The 27,372-nt window shown below is 40.2% G+C and overlaps 1 protein-coding gene across 3 annotated transcripts; it reads right to left on the reverse strand.

Moving 5' to 3' along the window:
- Nucleotides 1-153: 153 nt before the first annotated feature.
- NELFA (negative elongation factor complex member A) lies at nucleotides 154-26,350 on the reverse strand. Of its 3 annotated transcripts, XR_012763962.1 has the most exons (13): nucleotides 26,155-26,350; nucleotides 25,154-25,418; nucleotides 17,731-17,902; nucleotides 16,399-16,560; nucleotides 15,375-15,464; nucleotides 13,417-13,547; nucleotides 13,166-13,235; nucleotides 12,201-12,289; nucleotides 9,812-9,923; nucleotides 7,233-7,489; nucleotides 6,058-6,157; nucleotides 4,241-4,482; nucleotides 154-4,015 (listed from the first exon to the last, which is right to left on the reverse strand). XR_012763962.1 is itself a non-coding variant. In XM_075420374.1 (12 exons), the coding sequence occupies exons 2-12, from the start codon at nucleotides 25,403-25,405 to the stop codon at nucleotides 4,298-4,300; spliced, it is 1,620 nt and encodes a 539-aa protein (XP_075276489.1). In that variant the 5' UTR covers nucleotides 25,406-25,418; nucleotides 26,139-26,350; the 3' UTR covers nucleotides 4,080-4,297. The 3 variants fall into 3 exon arrangements, 2 of the variants coding, with proteins under 2 accessions (XP_075276489.1, XP_075276490.1); XM_075420374.1 differs by lacking the exon at nucleotides 154-4,015 and having other exon boundaries at nucleotides 4,080-4,482; nucleotides 26,139-26,350; XM_075420375.1 differs by lacking the exon at nucleotides 154-4,015 and having other exon boundaries at nucleotides 4,080-4,482; nucleotides 26,155-26,342.
- Between the last annotated feature and the right edge of the window lie 1,022 nt (nucleotides 26,351-27,372).

Raw genomic sequence — 27,372 nt, forward strand, 5'->3', positions numbered from 1 at the left:
TGTATGTCAACTTTGAAATGCATCTGCAGAAGCAATATGACATAAATCTAAAATGGATACATATTGTCATGCAATTTGGCTGTTTGGTCTCAGGTTAGTGGTCCTCATCATCAATTCAACTGTTAATACAATATGCAACTTGATTATTAGAAAGAGTATCAGTCCATTTCCTTAGAAAATCTAAATTTTTATTATACATACTGTATTACACTGAAAATACGTACCCAAAGACAGAATACTTTGAATTTACAACTGTACAAAAAACAATAGAAAACATATGGGCTATGCTATAGATGTAACGTTTTACAAAATGACAGTTCTTGTTAAAGGCACCAGATTCCCAGAGGGCTCTGGCTTAACATTTTTTAGTCTTTTTTTCCCACTCGGATCTCACTATGAAAATGTGATTCACTCCTAAACTGTTTAATGTCAAAGCCTCAAGATTCTTTCATCTAGACAAGTGGTCTGCACTTTCACACAACTTAGTGAGAGAAGTGACCAATTTCACAAGCAGGTATCAAGCAACTACCAAAGGCTCCTCCCCACTGCACCCAGCACCCTATGGGATTTAACTCAAAGATTAAACGGCAAAGCTACCAGTGGAAAAATCAAGTTAACCCACAAAATATGGGCCCAACCCTAGAGTGTTCACCATACCAAGCCTGGACTGTTTTGTATGGAGATAACTGCAGAGCACTAGCGTAGGAACAAAAATGTTCTGTCTAAAAGGAAGATGGAATCCATCATCAGAACCCTTGCTCAGCATCCTCCTTGGGCTCACCTTCTTCATTACACTCATTTCACTCTTTCGGGTCCTCATGGCACTCATGAAAGAAAATGGAGCCTAAAGAAACCCAGAACTTTGCTGCAGGGCAAGTTGTTAAAGAAGCCAGGGTATGCCCGTATGTGTTCTTTCTCTCCCAAGAATAAAACGTTTGGACAGGAAAAAAACCCACAAGCCACTTCCACTGCTGCTTTCTCCAGTATTCCACACTCTAAATTAGCTAATTCATATCCATGTCTAGGCTTGCACAGACAGGTGCTTCTTTACAAGCAAGGGCAAGAGAAGCTGGGACATCCTGCCTGCTGAGGTGCAGTAATGCACTTTGGAAGTTTGAGCTTGCCATTTCCTAAAACTTCACGCTTGGATAAAGGGAAAGGACACAAACAAAGCCTTAAGAAAACTCGAAACTACTACTCTGGTCAATTTGTCAGTATATCTGCAAGTCATTCTGGAGTCAAATGTTTGTGTTTTATCTCACAGCACACGCTGAGCCTCACTGAATAGAATCCAGCTAACATCCAAGTGACTGAATATTCACGACAAAAAATATTAAGTTCCAGAGCCAGATTTTTTTCTGTATGCAACAATTCCATTATACTGAAATTTAAATGTTGATGTTGCCCTTTCTGAATTGTCTGGCATTATCCCTATTTTCAGGCCCCTGGTTCAATGATTTCATTCTCTGAAACAAAGAGCTCCATGTAATTTTACTTCTTACTGTATCATTTTAGCAACGTTGCAAAAACTTCTCTTTCTTTGGGCATTTAAAAAAAACTTTCTAGATTCACAGCTCAAGTTGAAGTAATGCTCTCGCGTTGAGGGTCATAAAGTCACTTTATTAAAAAATCATTTTTGCAGTGTTAAATTGTCTCATCCTAATGACTTAACGGAATTAAAAAATATATTATGCTTCTATTTGAAACTTCAATTTATTGCATATGACTGACTTTAGACAAACATGACTGGAGACCAACTTTGTTATGCAACAAACACAAATAGGTAGCAGCATGGTTAAGCTTTCTACACACTACTCCACTCAAATGACTCCACTGCATTTTAGAAGGGCTTTCTGAAGAGGAGAAGCTGTCTCCCTCCCCACAGCACGGGTCTGAAATGCAGACTTCTGCGGACTAAGAAAGTTCAGTGAGGGACCCCATTAATGTCAACTACGCTACAAGAGCCACCACACAGCAGCACCTGATCACTACTGAATTGCAAAGAGTCTTGCACCAACAATTTACAATGACAGTACATGCCCCTTAAGTCAGCCAATTTTCTAAAAGTTCTTTCTTAAAAATTATATTTGGTACTTGCAGCTTATCTAGCAAGCAAGAACAGCTAAGACAGAAGGATCATACATACTTACAGAAAACTGGTCGTCACAAGAAAACTTTAAAAATCTGAATGCAGACAAGAAAAGGAATGTCACTTTTCTTTAAACCTTTCTTTTAAGAGATGAATACTTTCATATTCTGTTGTTAGCCCTTATGTGTAACGTACTATAATCAAGTAAGTTATAACCATGAAAACGCATTTCTACTGAACTCATTCTAAAAACTAAAACTCACTAATCATCCTCACTTGTCAGGCTGGTTTCTATTTGTTTAAAAGAAAAATCGCAATCAGAATCATAATCTACATTGCCTCTGAAATGGGGTAATTATGTGAAGGAGAGCCCCCAGTGTGACAGTTATACGTGAATAACTTTCACACCAATACATGCACAACACTCCATAATAGTAGCAGGTACCAAATAACTCACCCACTACAGGAGCTAGAACATTCTGTACATTTGCTTAAATAAACTTAAGAAATCTATACTTTTGGTCACATCTTAAAACATTGTAGAATACAGATTTTTCTTATTATTTCTACTTGCCCATTCCTGTTGCATAATTTGTTTGAAAAATAAAATGCAGTAAGAATTCCGCAATACAAAAAGACTCTAACCAATCATCTAAATGTCGTTGTAGCATAAGTGTACTTACGGGATTTGGTCTGCTTTCTTTTCAGAAAAAGCATGCCTCATTTTGTCCTATGAGTTCCACGTTAACATGAACCTCTTCATCAGCCCAAGGTACCTCCTCAGCATTAAGCCACCATTGTGTTACCCATCTTCATATTTCTTCCTTCTAAGCACCATTCCCAACCAAGCACAGCTCCATATACCAAGTACTGGCAGAAACCAGGCGTTTATTCCAAGTCTCCTTCAAGTGATAAAACCAGGTCTCCAGAGGATGAATCCTGAGCTAAGTACATACACCCTCTCAATAAATGTAAACTTGATTTGTACTGTTAAACCAGATTATACCAGTAGTGTGAACACAGTTATAAAGATAAAAATGTGCTTCTACTAGAAGGGGACAAGTATAAGGCACATTCATATGCCAGTATAATTGTGGCCACATTAGTGATTATATTGATATAACTACACTGGTAAGAACCACAGCTACCAGTCATTCAAAGCTTCTTGGATCAGGGCTTGGCAATCAAACACATTTTGACTGCTCCGACAAACATAAATTAACACTGCCTCAAGACAACAAATCTTCCCAACCACCTATATTCAGGTATGTGTCACTCAACCATTCATAATGCCATTTTTAAATTAAGCTGCAATTGGTCTTTAGATGCAACAGTTTCATTTCCTCCCAGGTAAGTTATGCTGTTCAAAGGGCTTGCTATGCAAGAGCCATAGATCAACTTCTACCCTAAGACTTAAATGGTAAAGAGTTATCATTTCCAGGCAGTGAAAAAACCACCACTACTTCTTTGTTAATTTTGATGGGGGTTTTTTTTCCCTTCAGAAAGGTACGAAACTCAGTTTCTCTCGATCGTAAATAATGCCAAATATCTATAACTCATGCAGGGCATGAACATTGACAATATAGCAAGTTAACAAAGCTGCTCAACCCCATCTTATGACCCAAGCATAAGCAAGCTAAACATATAGTGGGTACCATTAGACACTGGACATCTACCACCTGCAGTATTTAGTTGTACTGCGGCTGAATTACAAAATAATCTAGCACCGACCTGTGGTGCTTTAAATGTCCATTTTTACAATAGAACCCATGTAGTCAAAGAAAATATTTTTACAATAAAGATCCATGCCCTTGTTTAATGGTAAACCGTGAATGACCGCGCGGTAGTCTTCTCTTCTGGTACTCAGAAGTAAGCTGCTCCCATTTGTAATCTTTCCGCTGTGATCTCCTTTTCCAGCATCTTGAACTGTAGGAAAACAAAAACACACCAACAACGTGTGTGTCGTGTCCCCCCCCCCCCCCCCCCCATCACCCTTCCCTCTCCCAAGATTTAAAAAAATTTTAAAAAAGCAAGTTGGACACCATCATCTTCTGTGGTCACTGAGCCCAGTTAGGTTGAAGAGCCACAACTTCTACTCTGGAGGGTAATAACAAATGTATTCATGAATGCCATTTTGTACAGTTGACATACTCTATGAGCTGGTTGACTCTAAGCTTGATTTGGTCCAGTCTGCAGTTGCTGCATCTCTTAGGAAACATTAGTTATAGGTTTGTACTTCTTGAATCTGGTCCATTCACCAGTAGCATAGTTCATTTCAAAGACCGTATCAACCAACATAGTGGTACTGCCAGTGCCATCTGCCTTTGGTAAGTCTTCTGTATGCTCACTAAGTTTAATTTGGATGATGTCACCTTGCTCTTGGCAAGGATTCTCTGTGAAAACAAGAACAGGAACAAATTACACACTTCAGTGCTGTATTAGAAAAGGTAAAGAGCACCTGATGGAGTTTCTGCGCCTTATGCTGAAAAACACCAACCCAAACCCCAACAAACCAACCCCAAACTGAGCAAGTAATGCCACTAATGCACATAGCTACACAAATATCTTCCTCCCTCCATACATCATTGACTGAGTTTTAAGGATAACAAAACCAGACCCCAAAAGATGAACTCCAGGGCTAAAGTAACTACAACAACAGCAAAAGGTGGAGCAAAGCATGCCAATTTCATTTGTGTCTGCCTCAAGAACCGTAACAGCAGCTTATATTTACATGGGGGTTGGTAAACTTGAACTACCAGAGTTGGTTTATTTGGGATACCTTTTGTAGTTAAAAGCCTCAACAATTTTCAGCTGTTCTGGAAGCCCAAACAGCTTCACTGAAATCACTCGTCCAAGACTCAGTTCCACTCCAGTAGAAGTAATGAACATTACATTTCAAGGTGCTGGAACTGACACCCAAGAGGCTCAAGAATATTATAGTTGGCAGTTATTGACCCAACCTTCAGAAGGTGCTGACATTATTACTGAAGGAATTCATATTGTTACATACCTATCTATACACTCACATATGCATACATATGTAACACACACACATGCACACTTCCAGAATAATATTTTACCTTGCATCACAAAAAAACATCCAGGCAGATACTAAAGTACACCCTCCTACTGCAATGTGAAGTAGCATCTAGTACTAAGAGCACCATCATTAATGCAAGCTACACAGAACTTTCTTAAAGTTCAGGGATCACCACAGTAACTCTACCCTGGTCATCTTCAGTAATGTACTGCATTAATCCAAATACGTGAGGCACATTTAGGCTCCAGAACTCCAGTGATAAGAGCCCTTAAACACCAAATTAGAAACCAGAGCTAGAGCAGATGATAGAGTTCACTTAAGGACTCTTAAGCCTCTTCTCATCTTACATCTGATAACCTTCTGGGTAAAACAGCCTTGGTCTATCAATGTATGACAGGATCTAGCTATGAGACAGCTCACCTCCCTGTGATTCACAGCACCTGTGGTTACCCAGCTGAGACAACAGCTGCTACATTTCTAATGCCAAGGAATTAGCAAAGAGGCTCTGTACTACCCAACTTGTACCTCCACTTGCCACAAAAGAACTTATATTCATTGATCTTCTAGAGAGACTACCAGGACCTAACCAGTCTGTTCACTGTCCTGACGGGCTGCCTTGTTTCTCCTCAACCCCTAAGCCATGATATTACATGTGTTCAGTTATGTATACATCATGTTTAGTAGCTGCTCTGACAGACTGTTTGACCTACTGGAAATAGACCCTAAAGATCTGTTTCCAAGCAGAACTAAAGTAGTTGGAACTGTAATCCATAGAATTGCGTACAGTCCAGAGTAAAGCAGAGAGTCCCATACAAACAGAGTAAAGCTAAAGCAGGTGTCTTGTGCTCATATATGCACACTTGGATATGCTAGGCTGCATTTCAGATTTGGGTATTCAAAAGCAAGCTAAATTAGTCTTAATACATACCTCTGGATCCTGCCATGAATCCAAGTATGAGAGCCTTTTCTGGCCTTGTAACTTTGTTTGCAGTCTTGAACATTTCCTGTGCAGCATACATTTGCTCCCTCTGCAACAGATACAACAAGTATGAACTACAGTGGAAAAAAAAATAGCAACACGTACAATACCCACAGACAAGCATAAGACTAACATGGGAGTTTGTAGACCTACAAAAAGTAAACAAAAAAAGCCTTAACCTCAAGGCTTTCCCTCTTTATTGCTTAGACCTAACACTTACAGCAGTGACAACTGAATTCTGAAACTGGGGAAAAAAAAAAAATCTCACCTTTAAATAGTTACAGAAACATGTGCTAAGAGACTTAATGTTTACATTGTCAATTCTTTGTTCTTTATGACATTAGGAAAAGAGGAGAAAAAAACTAATACTTCCTCTACAGGACAAATCCAGGCTTCCAACAATTTCAGAGGATTTTTTTTTTCCCTTTAAATGAAGTAGAGGTACTGAAAAAGTCACCCAGTTTCTTAAAGTTCAGATCTTTCAAGCCAGGCTTACAGATGTGCTCAGCAAAGTCTTCAAATCAGTTGCATCTTGAATTAGTTACCTGATTAACTTCAAGCATGCACGTATTATATACCAGTATACCAGCAATAACAAGCTTCAGGACATAAGTGATTGCTGTTCAATTTAGTTTCCTCCTCACTCTCAGGCTTTAAAAGATGCGTAATGGGACGGAGAGGGGCAAGGGAATCAAGAAATAAAAGCTTTTGCCCTAGAATAATCTATGGACATCTTTTCTCTTATCACTGCAATGACAGGACGATTTTTAGCAGCTTACATTATACGGAACTGGCTGGGCAACAGCTCTGCTGGAAATACACCTTTCTCCCAAAATTCTTTGTAACAAGTAACACAACATTATTTTACATAATAAACAGCAGCAAATAAAGATATCTTGCTGTAACTAACACTGCACAACTAGAAGTGTTGTGATTAACATTTCAGACAGTAATGCTAACAAAGCCACAAAATATTTGCATTAGCTTTGGTTATTAAAAAGCAGCCTCAACCACTCCATGACCCAAAGGCCAGGAACAGCCAAGATACTGAGACCCATAATAAAAATTAACATTTTCCAACCTGCATCAAAAGCAACAGTCAAAAAGAACTTTGCTTTACTTACTGTGAGAGAGAGGCTTTTTTTCGGTGGTGGCTGTTGCTGAGTTTGGGGGGCCACCTGCGGTGCCTGTGCCACAGGGGAAATGGCAGGAGGTGTGGCAGGTGTTAGGGGAGTGGTAGGTGTAGCTGCAGGTGGATTAGAGTTACTGTTGTACATGGGTGTTCTTTGTTTGAACTGTGCAGGAAGAGTTGTAGTAGCATTTGAAGCTGCAGGCTCTTCGGTCTGTCTGTTAGTCTGCAAGGCCTCTCGTGCAGAGCCAGCTGCAAAACCCAATCATGTTAATTAAAAATTATAATCCACAAACAGGGATTAGCATCACCAATCGCTTTTAAAGTAAACTAAAAATTCCAATTATTCCATTTTAGCATCATGATTCGATATGCCATCTAGTATCTATACAAAAAATTGAAGACCTAATGCTCTTTCCACTCAATTATCTTCAGCAATAATTACACAACTGAGTGACTAGCTGTCCCATATGGATTACACTACATTTAGCATCAAATTTTACATTTAATGGATATCAGTTTTATAAAACTTAAATGGCTTTATTTACTTTTTAGCTTATTCTGCTGTAATAACTGTACTCTGACACCTTACCAGGATTATTGCTGTACTGTTACGTAGAAGCCAAAATCATGAAAATATTTCATCAGTTTTTACCTAATGTAGCAGCAGCTTCCAAAAGAAATGGTAATTAAGTCTTAGCCAGTAACAAACACTGGAAATACACAAATACTTAAACAGATGACAGAATTAAATGTAGTCTTCAGAAATCACTCACTATTTAAACGCTAACTGCTAAGAGGGTTAAAACTCCACACTATTGACAAGTCCTAACTCTGTTATTTCTCAAAGCTGATCCATTCACCTGCACTTACGGGAGTTACTATTCCAAACCTGGCTGCAGGTGGAGGTCACACATACCATCAAATTACTGTGACTTCCTAAGTTACCATCTGTCAAGCAAACAGTAATTACCCAGTGCACACTCTAGCCAGTCACATTCTTTTGCAGTTCTTACACACAGGCACAGCTACTTAAGCACCTTTCATAAATCTCACAAGGTTTAAGCTAACCTATTCACACTGTGTTTACAGTAGACTAAAAGGCAGATACTGACCACAGCTACGCTGATGCCTTTCAGATCGGATTTTAGAGAGTGAGAGGTCTATCACCGTCCATCTAGGCACAGACACAGCACTTAACAATATCGCTATTATCCAGTAAGATATGAAACAGGACAGCGACCACTTGGGAGGACAAACATTTGTAACAAATAGTTACCCCGTATTTTTGTACAGATCCCTTCAGTTTTGTTACTGGCTTCCTCTCCTGTCAGAATAACTGACTTGCATGAAGTAACATATCTTAATTATGCAACTTCAGATTATACGAGACCAAATCTGTGGATATTCTGTGTGCATTTTATATCAAGGAAACAGTTTTATATTCCTTATCCATAAAGAAAAGCTAGGTACCCCATATTCCAGAAGGAAAAAATAAGTTGGAAAAAATAGAGAACAAAGACAATAGAGAAATTTAAACTAAGCTTTATCTGCTATCGAATACAATGCCAAGGCTCTGGAACATACTGCTAGCTGCTGACAACACTGATATGCTCTTGGCTGCACTCCTTTTGGAGATGCCAATTTTCTGCCAGAGAAAGATTTGCATGGACCTTCAGAGAGGTTCTGAACTGTTTCAGGGCCAAGTGATCAGGTTTTGCGTATGCTTTTTTCTATAGTGATCAACATGCCACAGCTCACATACATAAAGACAAACATTACAGTACCAAACTGCAAGAAGTAAGCATAAAAATAATGCATTAAATTGAAACATTGGTTGTCTGTTAACTGCAAGGTCTGGTACCGATTCCCAGTCATGCACATCTGTTAGTGCAAACTGATACATTCCTTTAAGACTTCACATGCAGCAGGGAAAAGTAAAGCAAAGTGTATTAAAATAAAAGGTGTAGAAATAAAGAATTTGTACAAACACTATTTTTTACTACAGGTAATTTTCTAGAATTTAAAATAATGTAGAACTTTCCAAAACATGCAGGAGCTCAGCTACTATCTATCAGACTGTTACAAAAAGGTGAAAGGAAAATGGATGGCTTGATCCCAGCCTGTGTGAAAGCTAGTACGTATTTGCCTCTAGAAATCTATCTGACTCTTGAAAGTAACCGTTTTGTAAGTGTATGCATATGGATGTGTGTATCGAGTGTATGCTCTAGACTTCTGTGTATTACTAGTGTCTCTTTAGGGATTAAAAAAAATGCTGGATTTTCTGTTACAGAGTAAGAAAAAAAAACCCCAAACAGTAAATTGCTTTGCTTGTTTAACTAGCAGTCATTTTAAGACTTAAAAACAACAAGCATTTTCTTTATTTAGGTTAAATCACATGTCTGGTTACTCAAAACCCAAAGGCTGGGTTCCTGCAACGGATTTTTAGACTGCTAACGTTAAGTTTCACGAAAGTTGAGGGATAGTAGGCTTGTAAATAAAAGAGCAGCTAGAAAGTAGAACTGTATAGAGTCAGAGGTATTAGGTCCCCAAAGCAAAAAAAGCATATTTTACCTGGCTGTGTTTCAGAGCTTGGGATATACGAGGAAGATGGCACCACACTGGGGGTAGCAGGTAAGTAACTTGTAGACGGTAGTGCAGGCTCATTGTTCAACGAGCCGAGTTTCTGTGAAACAGAAAAGAAAGTGTTATAGCTATAATGCATACATTCATGCACCATTTCTGCATTTTAAATACAAGTTCAACATTAGTTCTGCTACAATATTAGTTTTGGAAACTTAATTATGGGCTCCTCCGTTAGGGCAAGTTTGCCCTTTCAACCCTAACACTCTATACAAACTTCAGACATTAGAATTACCCTAGAAGAGGAAATAGCAGCTTTTATTCCCCTAGTTCAGACCGAAGTTGCTTCTGAAGGCAGAATCTGAGCCAGGAAAAAAATACTATTACGGAGAATGTACTTCTGCAAAGAGTCAAGCTGCTGTTCCTCTGTCCCAGTCCTCAGCTGGTCGTGTGGAGACTAGATGATTACATTTGTGCAGATGGTGCTCTCTGAAGAATTACACTGTAGAAATAAGTGATTTTCTGCCTGAGTAAGCATGATCTTCACCATTAGCAAGGAGAAACCTGTGTTCATCGGTTGGCAAAAGGCCTACTAAAATATCACCCAGCAGAATGCAAAGGCCTGTGGGACATAAGCAAGCAGAAGACAGCAGTAAAAGCACAGGTAAAACCCTGTTTCCACAGAAACAGGCAGTCAACACCAACACGATGGATGTCAGCAAGGATCAAGCCAAAGAAAATGACACATTTTGTACTTAACTCTACATCATGTTGTGCACACAGCACAAAGACAACAGCATGGTATCTGTATGAAGATCCTCATTTTTGTCCTCTGTCAACCCCTGATATTTATAAGGTTGGATTGGACAAATTCTGTGGGAGTAAGTCTAGCAAATAAACAATTTAAGGTAGCCTTAGTAGGCAAAAGTAAGATGGATGTTCTGTAAAATGTTGAGCTTGCCAAAAAAAAAAAAAAGATACTCTTAGCATTCTGCAGAAAGACAGGAGATGACCTTCACTCCCAACACAGGCCTACCAATAGCTGCCTATATGTTGGTTTTGACGTGTGTCACAGACTGCTACCCCCATACGCATGGGACCAATGTTCCATGTGCTTACCATTAGGCTCCAGAGGAAAAAACGCCTGGCTCACCAACCATACCACAGGTTTTTTAAACAGAGCGCTCTCCACAGGCAAGTGTTGCATGTCAACACATGGACAAGAGGCAGAGGTAATCATGACCACTTTAGATTTAGAACAAGTGAACACACGTAAGATTTCAGATGGATTTCTATCACCCCAAGAAGTCTGCAAACACTAGGTGCAGCAGCCTCAAATTATCTTTTGGTATGTAAAGAATCCAGTTGTCCAAATTAATTCAAGGCCAAGGCTCGCTGGAATAGACCAGACAGTTTCTAACTCACAGGCTCACAAGACCTAACATTCTTGTAAAAGCTATGTCCTGACTGAGAAAACAAACCTGCATCAGAATTTTTCCAATGCACTATATCAGCAAGAGTAGGAAGAAACCCTACACACAAATCCCCCTCCCACCTCTTGAATGAACTACCTCTAGCAACAGGTTAGCTTTTTCAGTAGATCCTAAACACCTTTTGGATTAAAAGAAAAAAATACTGTTAAGAGAAGAAGCAAGGAGCAGCCACGTCTGAACTTTACGGGTTTTAAGAAGCACAAATTTATAACCCATAGGTAATGTGGCCACTGTATTTCTCCTCCCTTTTCAGTAGTAATAGGACTGGCTAAGCCTAGTTACAGACAGGTTTGGAGACCTCAGAAAAGGCTGCCTTCTGGATTACGCATCAGTTCTCAAAGATTACAAGCTAAAAATGGAGAAAAGAATCACAGATGAGTACTAGCGTGTAGATTCTTTTGAGCTGTAAAGACTTCTTACTTGGCTGCTTATATTCAGCTATTCCTCCTGGACATAAGCCAATGACAAATGCTCCTCACTGAGACTTCTGCAGACAGTATTCCACTAAGGTCACAAAGGATGCCAGGCAGCGTGTGAAACCTGCAGGAACTCCTGAAAATGATTCTACCTCTGTAAGGTCAGAGTGTCCTCCTATTCCCTTCACCTCCAACAGAAGACTACAAGCCTCAGTTACAGAAATGCCATACTCCATCACAAACGCAAAACAGCAACAAGAAAACAGTCAAAAACTTTACCTTTGTCCTACTTTGAATTTTTTTACCTAGTTAGGTGAAAATATAATGGAATTTTGAAATAATTGTGTAAAAATCTTTACATTAAGGGGCATGTTTCAACAAGTTAGTACAATATCGTTACAGTGTTTAAGTGTTTTAGAATAACATGCATCATGGTTTCCTCTTTTTTGTTTTGATTTCATTTGGTTTTACCTGTGTAGACACAAGGCCAGCAGCATAATCTGGGGTAGCATTTTCTACTACTGTTTCTTCTTTGGCTTGCTTTTCCACAACTTCTGTATCTATTGCATAAAAACAGAAGCCAGTTCAAGGAAGCTTTCTGAAATACTGAATTAGGTGTACTTTTTTAAACAAAGATATAAAACCACATTTCTCAAAGTCTGCTAAAACATGCTTAAAAGAGGTATATGCTGAAAGGTTGGTAGATACAGTAATCTTCATACACAATTCTATGATCAATCCAATTATGAACTCAGCCACAATGTATACCCATCAAGATACAGTAACTGAGTAATTAGGCAGAACTGGCTAATTTTGTGATATTAGAAAGCATCAAAACCCAAGCAAAAATTAAATTGAAATTATGATTTTGTTCTGAGATAGTAGTAAATTATTTCAGTGAAAAACACAAAAAGGTTGTTTTGGGGCAAATACACTGCCTAGTGTATCTTCCTCGTATGGTTAAGTAAGGCACTGCACTGTCACTTGATCTAAGAGCAGTATATTCACTTGTTAAGACCTCTCAGACAGAATTTTGGAGAGTGCGCTATAGTTTGTCAACATTACTTTCAATTAATTTACTTGGCCACACAGCCAGTAGCAATAAGCATACCAAAATATCTCAGAACAATTCCAGTACTGAAGCCACTCACACACCTATGTGCTGCCCAAAGCACAAATGGCTAGTCCAATCCTTTCATGCAACTGAGTCACGTTATTACCTAGGCACATGGCAATACAATTAGGAGCATTGCTAAAAAAAGGTGAAAATCCTCCCTTATTTTAGTTTGAATTTTTATTTCTTTTTTTTTTTTCCCCCCTTTTTCAAAGTTTAGCTGAAGATGAATTTTAACAAATGAAGAACAAAACAGTACTACAAATCTAGATCCTATCTGCAGGTATACTAATAGCCTTTCTAAGTAGCATGTTATACCAACCTAATGTCTTCCTTCTTCTCTTTGCTTCACGGCCAGCACCTACCATATCCAGCTCAGAGATATCTAGAAGCTAAAAGGAAAGATCATGGAGAACTTAACAACAATTGTTAAATTTATGTAGTTGATCTCTAAATATTGTCCTTAATTTTTTTTTTACTATATTGATAGCTGATTCAAAACAGCATCAGAAATTCACTTAGACCAGGGAGAACTGAACAGGAAAGCAAGAGACTAAGAAACAGTGCACCTACCTTTACTCCTCTTTCTTTGCGCAAAGGTGTTCTTGAAGGAGGAATAGGAGTTCTGTTTCCAGAAGGACTAAATACACTAGGTGCTGAAGTACTCCTGAACGGAGCTTGTTTTGGTATTCCTTTGAGTGGTGCTTAGGGAAGATAAAAAGGCAACAATTGCAATATATATTTAATTAATGAGTTCTTTGGCTCTTCCCCTTCTTAATGCACACACCCCATCTCCTTTAACTTCAAATGTTTATACTGTGGAACTGTCTATAATACACTAAATGTTCCTCAAAGGTCAGATTATGTTTTACCCTTCAAACAAGGACTAAGAGCCAATCTCTAGGCTACTGCTTGCAATCCCATTCTACATGAAGCAATCAAACAGGTGCACTGCTATCAAAATATACTTTTCCTACACACACTGATGCTTTCCTTATTTAAAACAAATAAATTTTCAACACATATAAAGGTGTTAGGCATTCATGTTAGGCATGAATGTTCTGAATCCAATTATTGCCAAAGTTGCTCCTCAAACTTTAAGATCTAGTTACTTGGAAAAACTATTTAATCAAAGATTCTTAGCCAAGCTTCTGCAGGACTAAAAGCTAATAATCTACTGGAAAAGTAAATAACTGCTTCATGCAGGTGTCTGAAATTCTGGAGTTACTGTTTGCACAAGGAGGAGAATCCAACTTGGGTCTATATTGCAAACAGAAAACCTACTGTCTCAACACTGAGTAGAAAACACTACATCTATAAGCAGATGTTTTCCCCCAGCTTTACATTGTTACCCTTCTACTTCACATCTAATGCAAGTGCTGAAGACTGCGTTCTTGCATCAACTGCTATTAGGGACACATATGTATCTATGAGGTCTTTGAGCCTTCTAATAATCTCATCATACCTTACACTTTCAAGATAAACACAGAATTTTAGTTTGAGGTTAGATACTCTGTATCCCTCTATATGTTGTATTGAAAACATTTTCACCATAGAACAATCCCCTGACCAACGTGAGTAAACCCCAGCTGCTCCTGTAACTTGTGTTTCTAGAGACCACCTGGCTGTAAAGGCCAAGTCTAAAAACTAGCTTTATTAGTTCAATGGCTAAAAAGAATGCCAAGGAGAACTCACTGTCAGTTTCTATACTGGGACAATTTTTACTTCAAATTACAACTCACACTTTTCGCATTTCCTGTGTGAGCATGTGGCTAAATTTTGGTCTCAAAACCACATCTCGAACAGCATCGACACAAAGTACTTCATAGCTTCTAGCTGTCACACCAAGAAATCACTCATTTTACACCTCAGCATCATATTAGTGGTCAGAAAAGTTACAGCTGTGTAGTAATTTAAAGTATGTAACTAATTTTGAACCCTCCTCTTGCTCCTAGTGAGAAACTTCTTTGAAAAACTCAAGCAGTTCAGGAACTTCAGCAAACAGTTGAGATCTATTAATGAAAAGTTGAACAACAATCATACATCTTTGTCACGTCCATTAAACAGAAGCCACCGCACACAGCCTTGGCTGCAGAGAGCACTCTGTCCCCTCTTCTTTCTCCACACAAAATTATGCAAAGACAAGACAGTTTCAGTCTACTTCACAGCACTTCAAAGAGCACAGCAGCTGTGATCTACTCTGTTCCTTTTTGGAGCAACATGGCTTAGTCAGGAGTTATTCCTGGAGTGAAGCAAATTAAATTCTTAGAGTCTACAGGCATGGTCTAACTGTGTACATTTCAGAAGAATGGCAGATATACTTGCCATTTAAAAAAAAAACCCACAATCTTGTTCTTTCTGACAAGAGATGTCACAAACATTTAAACAGCAGGAGAGAGGGAGGCAGAAAGGAAGAAATCCTTTGCTTCAAAAAGAATTAAGTTTCTGTAAAAACTAGACTGTAGCTTTATTCTTCAGCAATGCTATTTTATAAGATTTTCTTCCCAGGAAGTGATAAAAGTGAGCCATACTTGTCGTATCTATCTTTTTGACCAGTCCCCTGCCTTTGGCATGAAAAGGTACTCCTGCAGTCTTCTTGAGCTGTTGTGCAGTTTCTGTTGCTGAAAATAAAAAAGGCTTTAGTTATTACAGAATCTGTGCTGAAAAGATAGAATACATTGCTTCTTATATAGAATTTTCTTAACCAATACATAAAAAAAGGGAATAGCAACAAAAAAAATATTTTAATTAAAAAACGGGTCATTTATGTGAGGTAAACACAGTATATGGAGAAAATGCAAAATTAATATGACCATGCAACTGGTAAGATGGTCTATGCTAAAAGAAATTACCAGAGTAGAGAATTTACTCAATAGCTACTGAATCATTAAAGAAAGTTCTATATAACATCATAAGTACAAGATTTGTAACTTTTTAACCAGACCAACTACTCAAGTTCCATGCAAGAAAGAAGCAAGCTGCTGCAACAGAACAGCAGGTACAGTAAACTATTTTGAAACACTTAGTTCAAGCAGTTACCGATACATGTATGTACACATGTTGCCTTTTGTTACTGAAAATACTCTTGGCTTTCACACCCTATATAGCCATACTGAGCAAAAGAAAACATTAATTAGCAGCTCTTGCTCCCTGTTGCAAAAACATATAGCAAAATAAAACTAGGTTCTCATTTCAGTTTTGTTTCAGGAGCTTTAACCAAAGCTGTCCCTCACAAGTCTTCACAACTGACTGTTAAACACACCCATGAGAATATATCGGTGCTTTAAAAAGCTACAGCTTTCTGTATGCCTTGAAATTTGAACAGCATTTAAATCAAAATTGGTATTTTAATGTAATCATAGCCAGAATGACTTGCATCTGCTCTTCCACACGTACTAGTCTATCAAATAAAAAAAAAAAAATCAGCCAGCAAAGCTCTTATAACAGAGTATTTTAATGTGTATCCCCATACTGGAGAACAAGATTGAATATAAATTTTCCTTTCACCATTTAATTTATTACTCAATCTTACCAACTAGCCGTAATACTACTTACACTTTTGCAAGAGTTCAGCTCTGAGAGTGGCACTTTTAGGTTTCCTTTTCAACTGGAAGTGTTTCACTGGGGGAGTAAGTGGCCCAGCTAGTGTTGTCAAGGCATTTTTGTTTAAGTATTGGCATTCCAACGGCAACATAGCTGAAGTTTCACATTCACTTACTGCATAAAGAGTTAACACAGTACACATGGGTATTAGCACCTCTTTGACAGGTAATTACAAAAGATTTTACAACTAGAGTGTGCAGGTGTTTTTAAATTTTAGAACTAAATTACTCTCGGTGTTTAAACAAGTAATCTAATTATACACAGTATATAACCAGTTATTAGGATGTTTGGTTTTTTACACTAGCTTCATAAGAGCTTCCATCTTAATTATACCTAGCCAAATCATAAGAATCTTAAATATGCTACTATTGTCAGAAGGTTAAAATGATTGAATTCTCAGATTCCTTAAAAAATACAGATAAAAAGGAAACTACTAAACAGACGACCAATCAAAAGTGCGAACAGACAAATGATCATTTGTTATAACAAGAAAACAAAATGCTTCCATCTCCTAGTCATTTCATCATTGGTCTGCTGCAATCCTAACTCAAAAATCATGTCTGCCTGTTGATGCCCAAGGGCTTTTTCTAGGCAATGTGCTAAATCAAATGCACTGAAGTAGCTTTGCATCATCATTTACTACATTGTTCGAAGCAGCATCTGTGCAAGTGCCTGAGTCACTATTTTCAGCTGCTAGGCAATCCGTAGCTAGTCAGACACCAGCGGTGTAACTCTTCTTGTGATCAGTCTTCCAGACAGCACCTATAACTTGCTGGCTAGAGGAGGACTTCCAGCAGACAGGCACCCCACCTGCCCAATACAAGGGCGGTGCTTCCGCACACAGGAGGCTGTCCGTACAAGCACTGCGGAAACACAGCCTCCCTGTTGTCTTTGGTACTACAACGTATGAGACAGAGCAATATATGAAAAACCTCAACTAACTAAGCTGCAGTAAGTCGGTTATCACCTATCTGTGCACATACAGCCTAAGATACTAATGAATCCACATTAACTTGTGTATTGCCTTTCACACACTCAGGATAATACCTGACATTTAAGTTCTTCAATTATCTTTTCACACATCATCAGAAGTTACCATTCCGCAAATATCACAGTTCCCAGTCCAGTAACATGCCAGGTCATGAACTGTGGCAGTTAAGAGACAGACACACTGCTTGTCCTGATACCAATACTGTTAAGATAGCAAGACTGCCAGTGAAACAAAAGGTTATTTCTGAAAAAGGCATCATATTTCTGTAGTTTTCACTGACAGAAAAGGCTTACCTTTTTCTCTAAGCTCTCCTAAAATATCTTGAACATTGGGATTCTGTTCTTCAAGATCAAGGTTAAGGGAGCCAGTATCTGGAAAGGATTTTAAAATATCAGCTACCATTAAGACCCAGGGGTCTGAATCCAAGGTAGCGAGCTGGATAATTTCAGTCAGTGCCCCTTTCATCTAACAAAAAAAGAAAAAGAAAATCAGCCAATTGGAAACAGTTTTAAACAGGTTAGAGTTGGATTTTTTTATTTTAAAGACACTAGCATAAACTTATACAATGTTTTACTACTGGGGAAGGGAAGAGGGAGACAGCCTCAACACAGTTACACACTAACTCTACAACTAAGTAACAAATGAACCAAGATGATTTTTTTATACTGCTTTTGGTCAATCTAACCCAAGTTTGTTTGGAGCTTTTGGCAGCTCAAAGCATTGTTTAGTGCTGAACATTTTTACTAAAAGCAACAGGCCAGATTCTTACATTACTGTCTCCTTATATTCTATACTTATACTCCCAGTGTACTCACACCTTATATTCTGTGATAAGAATACATAACTAGAATAGAAGTTATTTAGAACAGGCACTTAAATGAAGATGTGCCCCTTTCTGGGCTACAGAATAATATAGCAGACAGACCATATCTGCATTTACAAACATAAACAAAGTTCTCAAAATTCTACTTAAGTTTAGGCCAAAATAACATGTTTCATGCTAATCAAGCTGTATTGCTTGAAAATAATTACATATTACGGAAGTAATAATATACCACATGTAACAAGATTTTCCATCTAACCAAAGTTTCTATAATTAGAAAAGTTATATTTCTTTAAGCACCTATCTTGAAAAGGCAGAAATAATGCATACGACTAATAAAAAAATGTCACTGTCACAGCAATTCTTTTAATTACTGATCAACATGTCTGTTGGCACTATGAAATGAAATAAAAATCAAAGTGACTACAGTCAGGGGTTTACACAGTGAATCTCTTAAATTGGTTGTTTCACTTTGTTCATAAGCTTAAACCCCCCCAAAGAAAGACTGAACAGTTGCTTTTTTCCTTAGTAAGTAAACTTATATGTAAGCATTAAAGCATTAGCTTCACAGAACTAAGATGTAGTGTGCAACTATCAAGCCACAAAACATAACAGTAAAATTAAGTATTTAGACATACTCTATTATATGATAACAAGATTGAAGAATTTAGCAAGTATAAGGAAATACTTGAATTTTGACTTTTCACAACCATCATGGCACATACAGCTTAGTTACAGTCTACATGTTTCTGAACACAGGGAGACAAGTAAGAGACTCATCTTCAACTTTCTGCTGTATTTCTTTCCCTTTATTTAGAACCAGCCTTCTCTCATATGGAAAAGTTTAATTAAAATAAGCTTACTCATGCAACTAAGAAATAAAATTTCTGCTCTCCCTCCCACCCCCACCCCCCAAGCACTTTTAAAGCTCACAAACAACGACATTTCTCAGTTCCTTTCACCCACACAGTTACTGCCCTCTCACTTCAAAAAGGTTTACAAGAGCACTACAGGGGCAGTTTGTCCTTCACCTCTTGCATGTTTTAGCAGTCATAGTAACGTGCTTGTGAAATGAACCAGATTAGTTCATCTGACTAAAAACTAGCAGCTGTCTACAGCTTCAAGCTCGATCAGCCCCTTGGTGTGGCCGACTACAGTCACACAAACACCAGAACCAAAAAAGAGTGGAGCAGAAAGGAGACACTACAACAGTCAGTCACCATCTTCAGCAGCACTATCGATTTGCTTTGGATTAAACTAACCACAAACTGTTTGTCATATGTTGTCAAATTTAAGCAATGCTTGTCCAATGGAGACAATCAATTTCTAAGGTTCTAGTTTTTGTTGGCCTCCACTGCTCACTTCTTTCTCGGTAAACATGAAAAACTCACCTAGACTTCACACAGACTTGTCAGTCTCTCCATTCTAACCCTAAACTGCTCATCAGAAGTCACTTCTACTACAGTGAATGAGTGTGAATACTAACGAAACAAAGCCCTTTATTCTCATATCTATCCCACAGGAATTACCACACTGATTTACACAAACCACCTGAGAATTTAAAACATGCCATGAGAGCTGATGAAGCTATGGTTTACTTACAGCTCTTTTACAAGCTTTTATCTGGACACCACTAATGCAGGTCACTATAGAATGTAATTCCCTTCACCAAAGCAAACTCAGGCAATAGTTGGAGAAAATATGTCTCCTGTAGCCTCCCAATTTATCCTTCAAATCTGTTACACAAAATTGCTATTTGTACCAAAAAATTCAGAGCTACATGCCTATACTATGTATGTTCCTATAGAGCTCTTGTCTGGGTACTCTATATCCACGCTGCTCTCAGGGCAGCTGAAGTTCAGGCAACCTACTCATGCCACAACCCACCACTTCACATGACTGGTTCCTTCCAGAAAGGAGCCCAGAAACAACTTGTTTGCCTAGCATTGGGCAAATAATATTATCACAAGGCCTCATGGCAGAAAGAACATGGTAAAAGAACAGCACACACAGCGAAGCACAGCACACTAACACATACCGCAAGCTAACCAGAGACCTTGCCTGAATATGGCTTTGCATTTAACAAGCCTGCATTTGAATTTTGACTCAGGTTTGTCTTCAAATTGCAATTTAAACATATGTTCCCAGTTTGCTGTTGAACTGGCAGCTGAAGAAAAAATTTCATTTGTGGTTTGAAAATGCATGAAATGCAACTCAAAATGACAGAAAATCCCACGTACAGTTTTTCTGTTATTTTACAGAGCATAGCCATAATCCCAAGCTCTTAATTGTGTAAGATTGCAACACTGGGTCAGTAAGAGTCCCATCAGCTCCAGCCAGCATCTTATTAAGCATGAATGTCAAGATCTGATGCAACCTGTTCTGGCACCACTCTCATCTAAAACTTTAGCATCTTAAGTATTTTTGTCAGCCTGCTGGCACACACAAAAAAAAAAGCATAGGGCATGACTAGAAACATCTCACAAGAAAGGATCAAGCAGGATGGAAAATGTCTGGGAACAGAGACAAAGGGAGATTAATAATGGCTGTGCAGGAAGAATACACAGACAGCACCGTGGGAAGAGGTAAAAAAGGAAATGTTAGAAACACGCAAAGTGATAGCTCCAAGATGACTTCTTGCAAAGACTTCCCATTCATGTGCTTTATATTATCCCTAAATTAATATACATGGCTACATCTTTAGACAATTGCATCAACAGCTGGCTAATAAACCAAATCAAGTTTTAATCTTTCAGGGGCCATAGACAAGGTGATATTTAATAGGTACCTGCATTATTTTAGAGTATTTTCACTAAGCTAAAAGCATTGGACTGTAAGTACAGTATTAATATTTATGCAACACAAAACTAGGATGGCTCAAATATCATCACTGTCTATGTTTTTATTTTAATCATGAGAAAGAGTAGAAGTGGCTAAGACTAACATTAGATTAAAATATACCATATTACATCACAGAAAAATTAAGAACACTAAATGCAGGCCAGAGAGATGCATAGCAGCCTGCCTGTTCTGAACACAGAGTGAAAGGCAAGTGTCATGTGCCCTCTTACTCCTTTGCACCAGTACTCCACAATTCCCACTTGCATGAATAGAGGACTCCAGATTCACATAAGCAAGCGAGAAGAAACAGTCCTGACTTTCACTCTCTTGCAGCTACTGTAACGAAAGGGCAGGCCACTGCCAGGATAGGGATCTTCCTCTCAAGATAATTCAGAGAGCACAGAAGCACACAGTCCTCATTCCAGACTTGATTGTAACATCACAGTCTAACACTGAACAAATAAATTGAACATTGGCACAAAAACAAAACTTGCACTTGCCATTGGTAATCAGGTTACCAGGAATATAATATACAAAATAAACAGAAGTAACTGTTCTGCCAAACTGACAACTGAAACTCTGGTCAGCACTACACTGAGTTTCAAGCATAATTTCAAATAAGCAGGATTATTATTTAGCAGATGAAAGGCTGAGGGGCATGGAGATTCAAGAGTTAGCAAGTTCTGCCCAGAGAATTACAGCAGGAAAGGATATTTTTGATAACTGCCTAAAAACAAACAACTTAAAATGAAAATGGGAGCAAATTACTCCTATTGGTCAGTGGGAACAAACAAACAGTAATGAAGTTCACAGCATGATAAAAAATTAGGTTTATTACCTATCCCACAGGGTGTTATGAGGATTAAGTCACTTATAGATATACAATATCTGGAGTGTTGAATGAAAACATTATGAAAATTGAAGGATATTACATTTGAGACAAAAAACCCACTTAAGTAAAGGACTGAGCTTTCAAGAGAGCTCACTGAAGATTCATTTGTCTAGACTGAAGCTTTCACAGAGATTTAGAAAGGACCAGTAGCCAGTTAAACCCCTTCTAAACCAAATACCACCACACTCTTCTTGATTCCCACATAACTTTTTGCTCAGATGTCTGCTCCAAAATGGTTCCCATGCTATTCTATGCCTCAGTGAAAATGCTGTTATGGGGGGGGGGGTGGGAAAAGGATTTTTGAAGAGAAAATCACTAAGTCCAATCTGCTATCTAGAGAGGGGAGTATTATTTAACATGTTATGTAACAAGCCAGTAACGTATCCTGCGTCCACTATTGAGATTCCCAAAACTTTAGAAAGTGGACACAATGTATTTTCCAATACTAGTAAGTTTCCAAATACCAGCTCAATGCTTCTCTCGCATAATGGATACAGACTGGAGCATGGCATTGGAAAAAACATATGACTTCCTAAAGAGGCTAATGAAGTACTTTCACAGTTAAGTTTAATCATTTTCAGATATGGGAGTGATTTCCAAATGATGAATTCTACTTCCAGGCAGCTATAGGTATCCTGTACTGGTGTACTCCTCCTAGCAAAAAGACACCATATTCAGCACTCCACAACACACTGAGCAGAGAATACTGTAGAGAAACACACAGCACGGTCACATATACTATATATGTATGTTCTGGGTATCATATCTAAGAAACCCAATGCAAGTTAAAATATCAAAAATCTTGACAGTTATATAACAAGTCTTCACAAATACAACCTATTCCAGTAAACTCACCACAAATGATGAGTATCTGATAAGACAACATCCCTTTCTGTCAGCATTTTGGTTACACCAGCTATTTTTACCATTTATAGAAGGAAGTCTATAATGATAACAGCAGACCTAGCAGTGTTAGGGGTTTCTGCCTCATGAGTTTTTAATTTAACAATTTTTTTTAAGCTCTTCCTCTCAGTTGAAAAAAAAAACAAAACACCACAACACACGTCCCTGAAAGAATTAAGATATTACAGATATTTTGCAGAGGACTGAAAATAAGCTAAATCTCTAGATCTTGATCAAGTGCGCTCTGTTCACAATGAAAGATTAAATTCACAATTCACAAACTCCACCAAAGAAGTGAAAAAATTCACAATATTTTTGTTACAACAGTAACTAGAGCTATCGGCACACAACCGATCACTTTAACAATACACTAAAAGGCACATCAACTGACCTGCTCTTCTTTACATACACTTCATCTCCATGGCTAAGAAAAGCAGAGATCAAGTAAAGGTGCTGGCTACCATATTCCTCAGAATCAGTCTAAAAAGTTCTCTCAGCTACTCAGTGAACACTCCACAGCACTTCAACAATTTCAGTTTGCTTGAATGTTGCCCCCTCAAGAGTAAGCATGAGTGTTATTTATGAAGACCCCTACGCTTTTTTTAAGCCCTTTTCAATCTAAAAATTTGATTGATTTGTTAGTTTTTCTAAATATTGCAATACTCGTTTCTTCCAGGCTACTTGGATTTTCACACTACTTCAGAAGAATTTTGCATACTAAGAGTTCACCTGAACTTATGCATATCTCCCCATCCCCCTTTCTGGCTTGGTTATTTTGTTTGTCCAGAACACAACTGCATTTGGCACACACAAGAAAGACAGCTTGTGCACTGGACAGGCACTAAACATGAATATCAAGTTTTAAAAATCTGCTGAACAAGGATTTTTTTTTCCTGAAGTGACAATTATACATTACATAGTGAACAAGCATACAGATGTATGCAGCAAGACAGACACTGACATAAACTAAACTATTGCTTAAACGTGATGTTTGTGCATTTTCAGCTTACAACACCAAAGCTGAGCTTACAATAATCCAAGTTACATACCATCTCCCCACACCCTGCCTAGGATATATGTGTATTAAGCCTAAGGAGTAGCTGTGTCCTAACCAAGAAAGTGACTCGTGCAAGCAGAGCTGAGGATACTGTACACAAGAAGGTGAAGCTTAATTACGCGCCACCTCCATGGTTGTTACCAGGAACCAACACCATACATGCTGGAAGTAGGAGAGGAATTCCTCGAACCTGGCTGAAGAACCTTAAATGTTTCCCACTCATTCTCCAATTACTGCCCCAAACACCAGCAGCTGCCTACTGGTAAGAATAAGCCAGCTGCAGATGAGGTATGGTCCTGAGCCAGGTGAATAAGCTTGCAGAGCCAGCCTGGACTCAAGCCAGCCAGCTTATTAGCTGGTGTAGGACAGTAAAGGAAAGCACCAGCTGTTCCCAGAAAGGTAAAGCAAAGCTAAAAAAAAAAAACCCCAACAAAAAACCAACCACAGCAATTTTCCTCAAGTAAAACCTGACTGCAAGAAGGTGGGGAAAAAAGCACTGTTCAGTGCAGACTGCACATGTTTAAAACCCAAAGTTTCAGCACTTGCTGCTGTCCTTCCTAAAGCTGAGATGCTGGACATGGGACACCTACACAACTGCCTGTATTAAGGACAGAGAGTGAAGAAAGCCTAACACACACGGCTGTTCCCAAGTGGTCAGGCCTCTCTGTCCTAATCTTAGCACAGCCATCGCCTCAGAAGAGCCATCCTCCCCAAAGGCACATAAACCGTATCAAAACACAGCCCTATGAGTCCATGTGGAGGCATAAGATGGACTTCAGGTCATAACTGCTTTCAGAAGCCTAGTGCCAGCAAGAGATTCCCTGCAGAGCGGGAGGAGCAGCAGCAAAGCTTCCACTCCACTCACTCCCTCATCACGGGAAATCCGAGCGCTGTTCCTCACACCACACCGAGTCCTCCAAGCTGGGCCTCAGCGGACCGCTCAGCCAGCCGGGACCGCCTTCCTCCCCCTCCCCGCCCGAGGAAGGCTACGAGGGAGAACCGAGGGGCTAGACTCGCCGGGCTGGGGGTCTCCCCTCCCCACAGCCTCCAGGCGAAAAGGGCGGGTGGGGAAGGTGGTGCCGGAGCTGCCTTCCCTGCCCCCCTTCTCCCCTCACGCCGTCTCCGAGCGGCCTCTCCCCCTCACACACACGCACCCCGCTGCGGTGAAGCTTCCCGCGCAAGCTGTCGGCCGGCTCTCACCTCATCCACCGCCCGGCGGGGCAGGTGCAGCATCCCCAGGAGCAGCTTGAGCTTGACGGCCGAGGAGAGGCCGTGGAAACAGAGGCGGATGTTGTCGATCACCGAAGCCGTGAGCAAAGAGGCAATGCTCGGCGGCGCCCACAGCTCGTCTGTGGAGCCCAGTTTGTTGTGCAGCCACAGGCCAGTGTCGCTCTCCCGCATCGACGCCATCTTGGGAGCGGGACGAAAAAAGAGGGGATTCTCCACGGGCATTTTATGAAGACACCTAAAGGGAGGGAGGGAAGGGGTGAGGACCCCTGCGGGTCGCCGTCTTGTTCGTAAGCCAAAATGGCGGCGCCCTGAGAGGTTGCGCTAGGGAAGGCAGAGATTCTGCCGTAACCTAAAATGGCGGCGCCCAGACGGCAAAAATTAGCGAGGCTCTTCGCATCTCTCGCGCGCATGTAAAATGGCGCCCGCCACAGCTTCTCTTCCGTATTGCAAGATGGCGCCGCGTCACCGCAGGGAAGCTTCTCTGCCAGCCCCGACTCGTTGTTCCTCACAATCCGCCCCAACTCCTCCGGGCCTCTCCTGATCCGAAAAGAGCCGAGAACCCGGAGTGGGCTGCCGAGCCACCGCGGGGCCGGGCAGCACAGCTCGGACGGAGGCAGGCCGGCCGGAGCCCGCCTCTCCCACGGCGCTGGCCCCCCCCCAGCCGGCAGCGCCCGCCTTTCCCTTCCTGCCCGGGAGCTGCCTCAGTGAGCGGCGGGAAGAAGGGCTGAGGGCCTCGCTGCCAGCCCGCCCTTCCTCCCCAGGGCTGGCCCGGCCCCGCGCCTCCCGACGCAGTATCAGACAGAGCACCGCGTCTGCTCCCCTCACAGCCCCCATGGCCCCGGGCCACGCCAGCCCCTCCCAGCGCCCCTTTTGCTCTCCCTCCGGTCGCCCTGCTCTGAAAAGGCCGCCCGCGTTCCCCAGCCGCCACCCCGAAGTCAATTAGCGCTAATAGCACCTCACAGCGCGCCCACCTCCGCGGCTTCCTCAGGTCCTGCCGGCCCTCGTCTTGCCCCTCGCCTAGGCCGGCTGGAGCGGCTCGCCGAGGCGGTGCTGGATGGCGAACCCCCCCTCCTCGGGGGTGCGAGGGGTTTGAGAGGTGTCGAGTGGGTTTTTTTGGTCGTTTTCTCCAGAGGTTTCTGCGCTGGGTGCCGTAGAGGTGTGGGAGGTGACCTCAGCGTCTGTAACGGCGGCGGCGGGCGCTCAGAACGTGGGGGTTGTTATGCATCCTTTCGCCTTCCCTTGGGTGTCGGCTCATTGTTACTTGAACACGGAGAATTAATTGCCTGAATCCCAGGAGTTTTTCAAGTGCGGCATAAAGGCTTCGTTTTAGTGTCTTTCTCACTGAAATTAAAGCACAGGAGTTGTAGGAGTGCATGGCAAGTTTACCGCTCAGTTTTGGAATGAAAACTTTTTTTTTTACAGCATTCCTCCTTTAAAGAAGGTTGTTTACAACCGGATTTCCCCAGGAGGGCAGAGCAGCGGTTGCTGAGGTGCTGTGTATTTCCTCAGCAGGGCTGGGAGATTTTGTTCCTATTCCCAGCTTCTGCTAGTCCAACATCTTGAGTTTTTGCAGCTCTTGGTTGCTATAAAACACGGACTTTTATCAGTGTGGAAGTGTTTTAGAGCAAAGAGTTTCCATGTGAATAAATTGTATATTAGTACATTGGGAATTTTTTTCCACAGCTAATCATTTAAAATGAGTGTGTAAGTGCACTCCTGCCATTTTGTTGCTACTATCAATATATACTCAAACGTGATTTAGGACAACGCTTTTGTATGCAGTCAGCTGACATTTTAGAACAGTAAAATCGAAGTTTTGAGACAGTTTGTCTAGCACATAAATTGTTCTGTCCAGAATTTCAGCTGACCTCTCTCTCAGTATGCTAGTTCAGTACATGGTTGTGGGACAATTATTTATCCACGAGTAACTATTTATCTGTTAGTTTGTACAGAAAAAAAAATGTAAATAAGAGACTGGGATAAATTCTTAAATTGAAAACAGAATGGGAAATTAATTAAAGCGAAAGGCTTAAAAAGCAGTTGTAAAGGAATGGTATTAGTTTAGACATATAATTAACATGTCTCTATCACTAGTAAAGCTCACCCTCCATTAATTATACCCAGCTGTTTAAAGTAGGCATGGGTATTGGTGAGACTTAGGTACATGCTTAACTGTAGTGCAAAAGCCC

Source organism: Opisthocomus hoazin, chromosome 5 (genome assembly GCF_030867145.1).
Source record: "Opisthocomus hoazin isolate bOpiHoa1 chromosome 5, bOpiHoa1.hap1, whole genome shotgun sequence".
NCBI classification, from domain to species: domain Eukaryota; kingdom Metazoa; phylum Chordata; class Aves; order Opisthocomiformes; family Opisthocomidae; genus Opisthocomus; species Opisthocomus hoazin.

What these genes read in the sequence shown, in the direction of transcription:
- NELFA (XM_075420374.1), bottom strand. Translation starts at nt 25,405, where the DNA reads ATGCCCGTGGAGAATCCCCTCTTTTTTCGTCCCGCTCCCAAGATGGCG. An exon ending in AGGAGAGCTTAGAGAAAAAG is followed by an intron (nt 16,561 to 17,730) that starts GTAAGCCTTTTC and finishes CTCTTTATGCAG; the next exon opens with TAAGTGAATGTGAAACTTCA. An exon ending in GCAAAGAAAGAGGAGTAAAG is followed by an intron (nt 13,236 to 13,416) that starts GTAGGTGCACTG and finishes CTTTCCTTTTAG; the next exon opens with CTTCTAGATATCTCTGAGCT.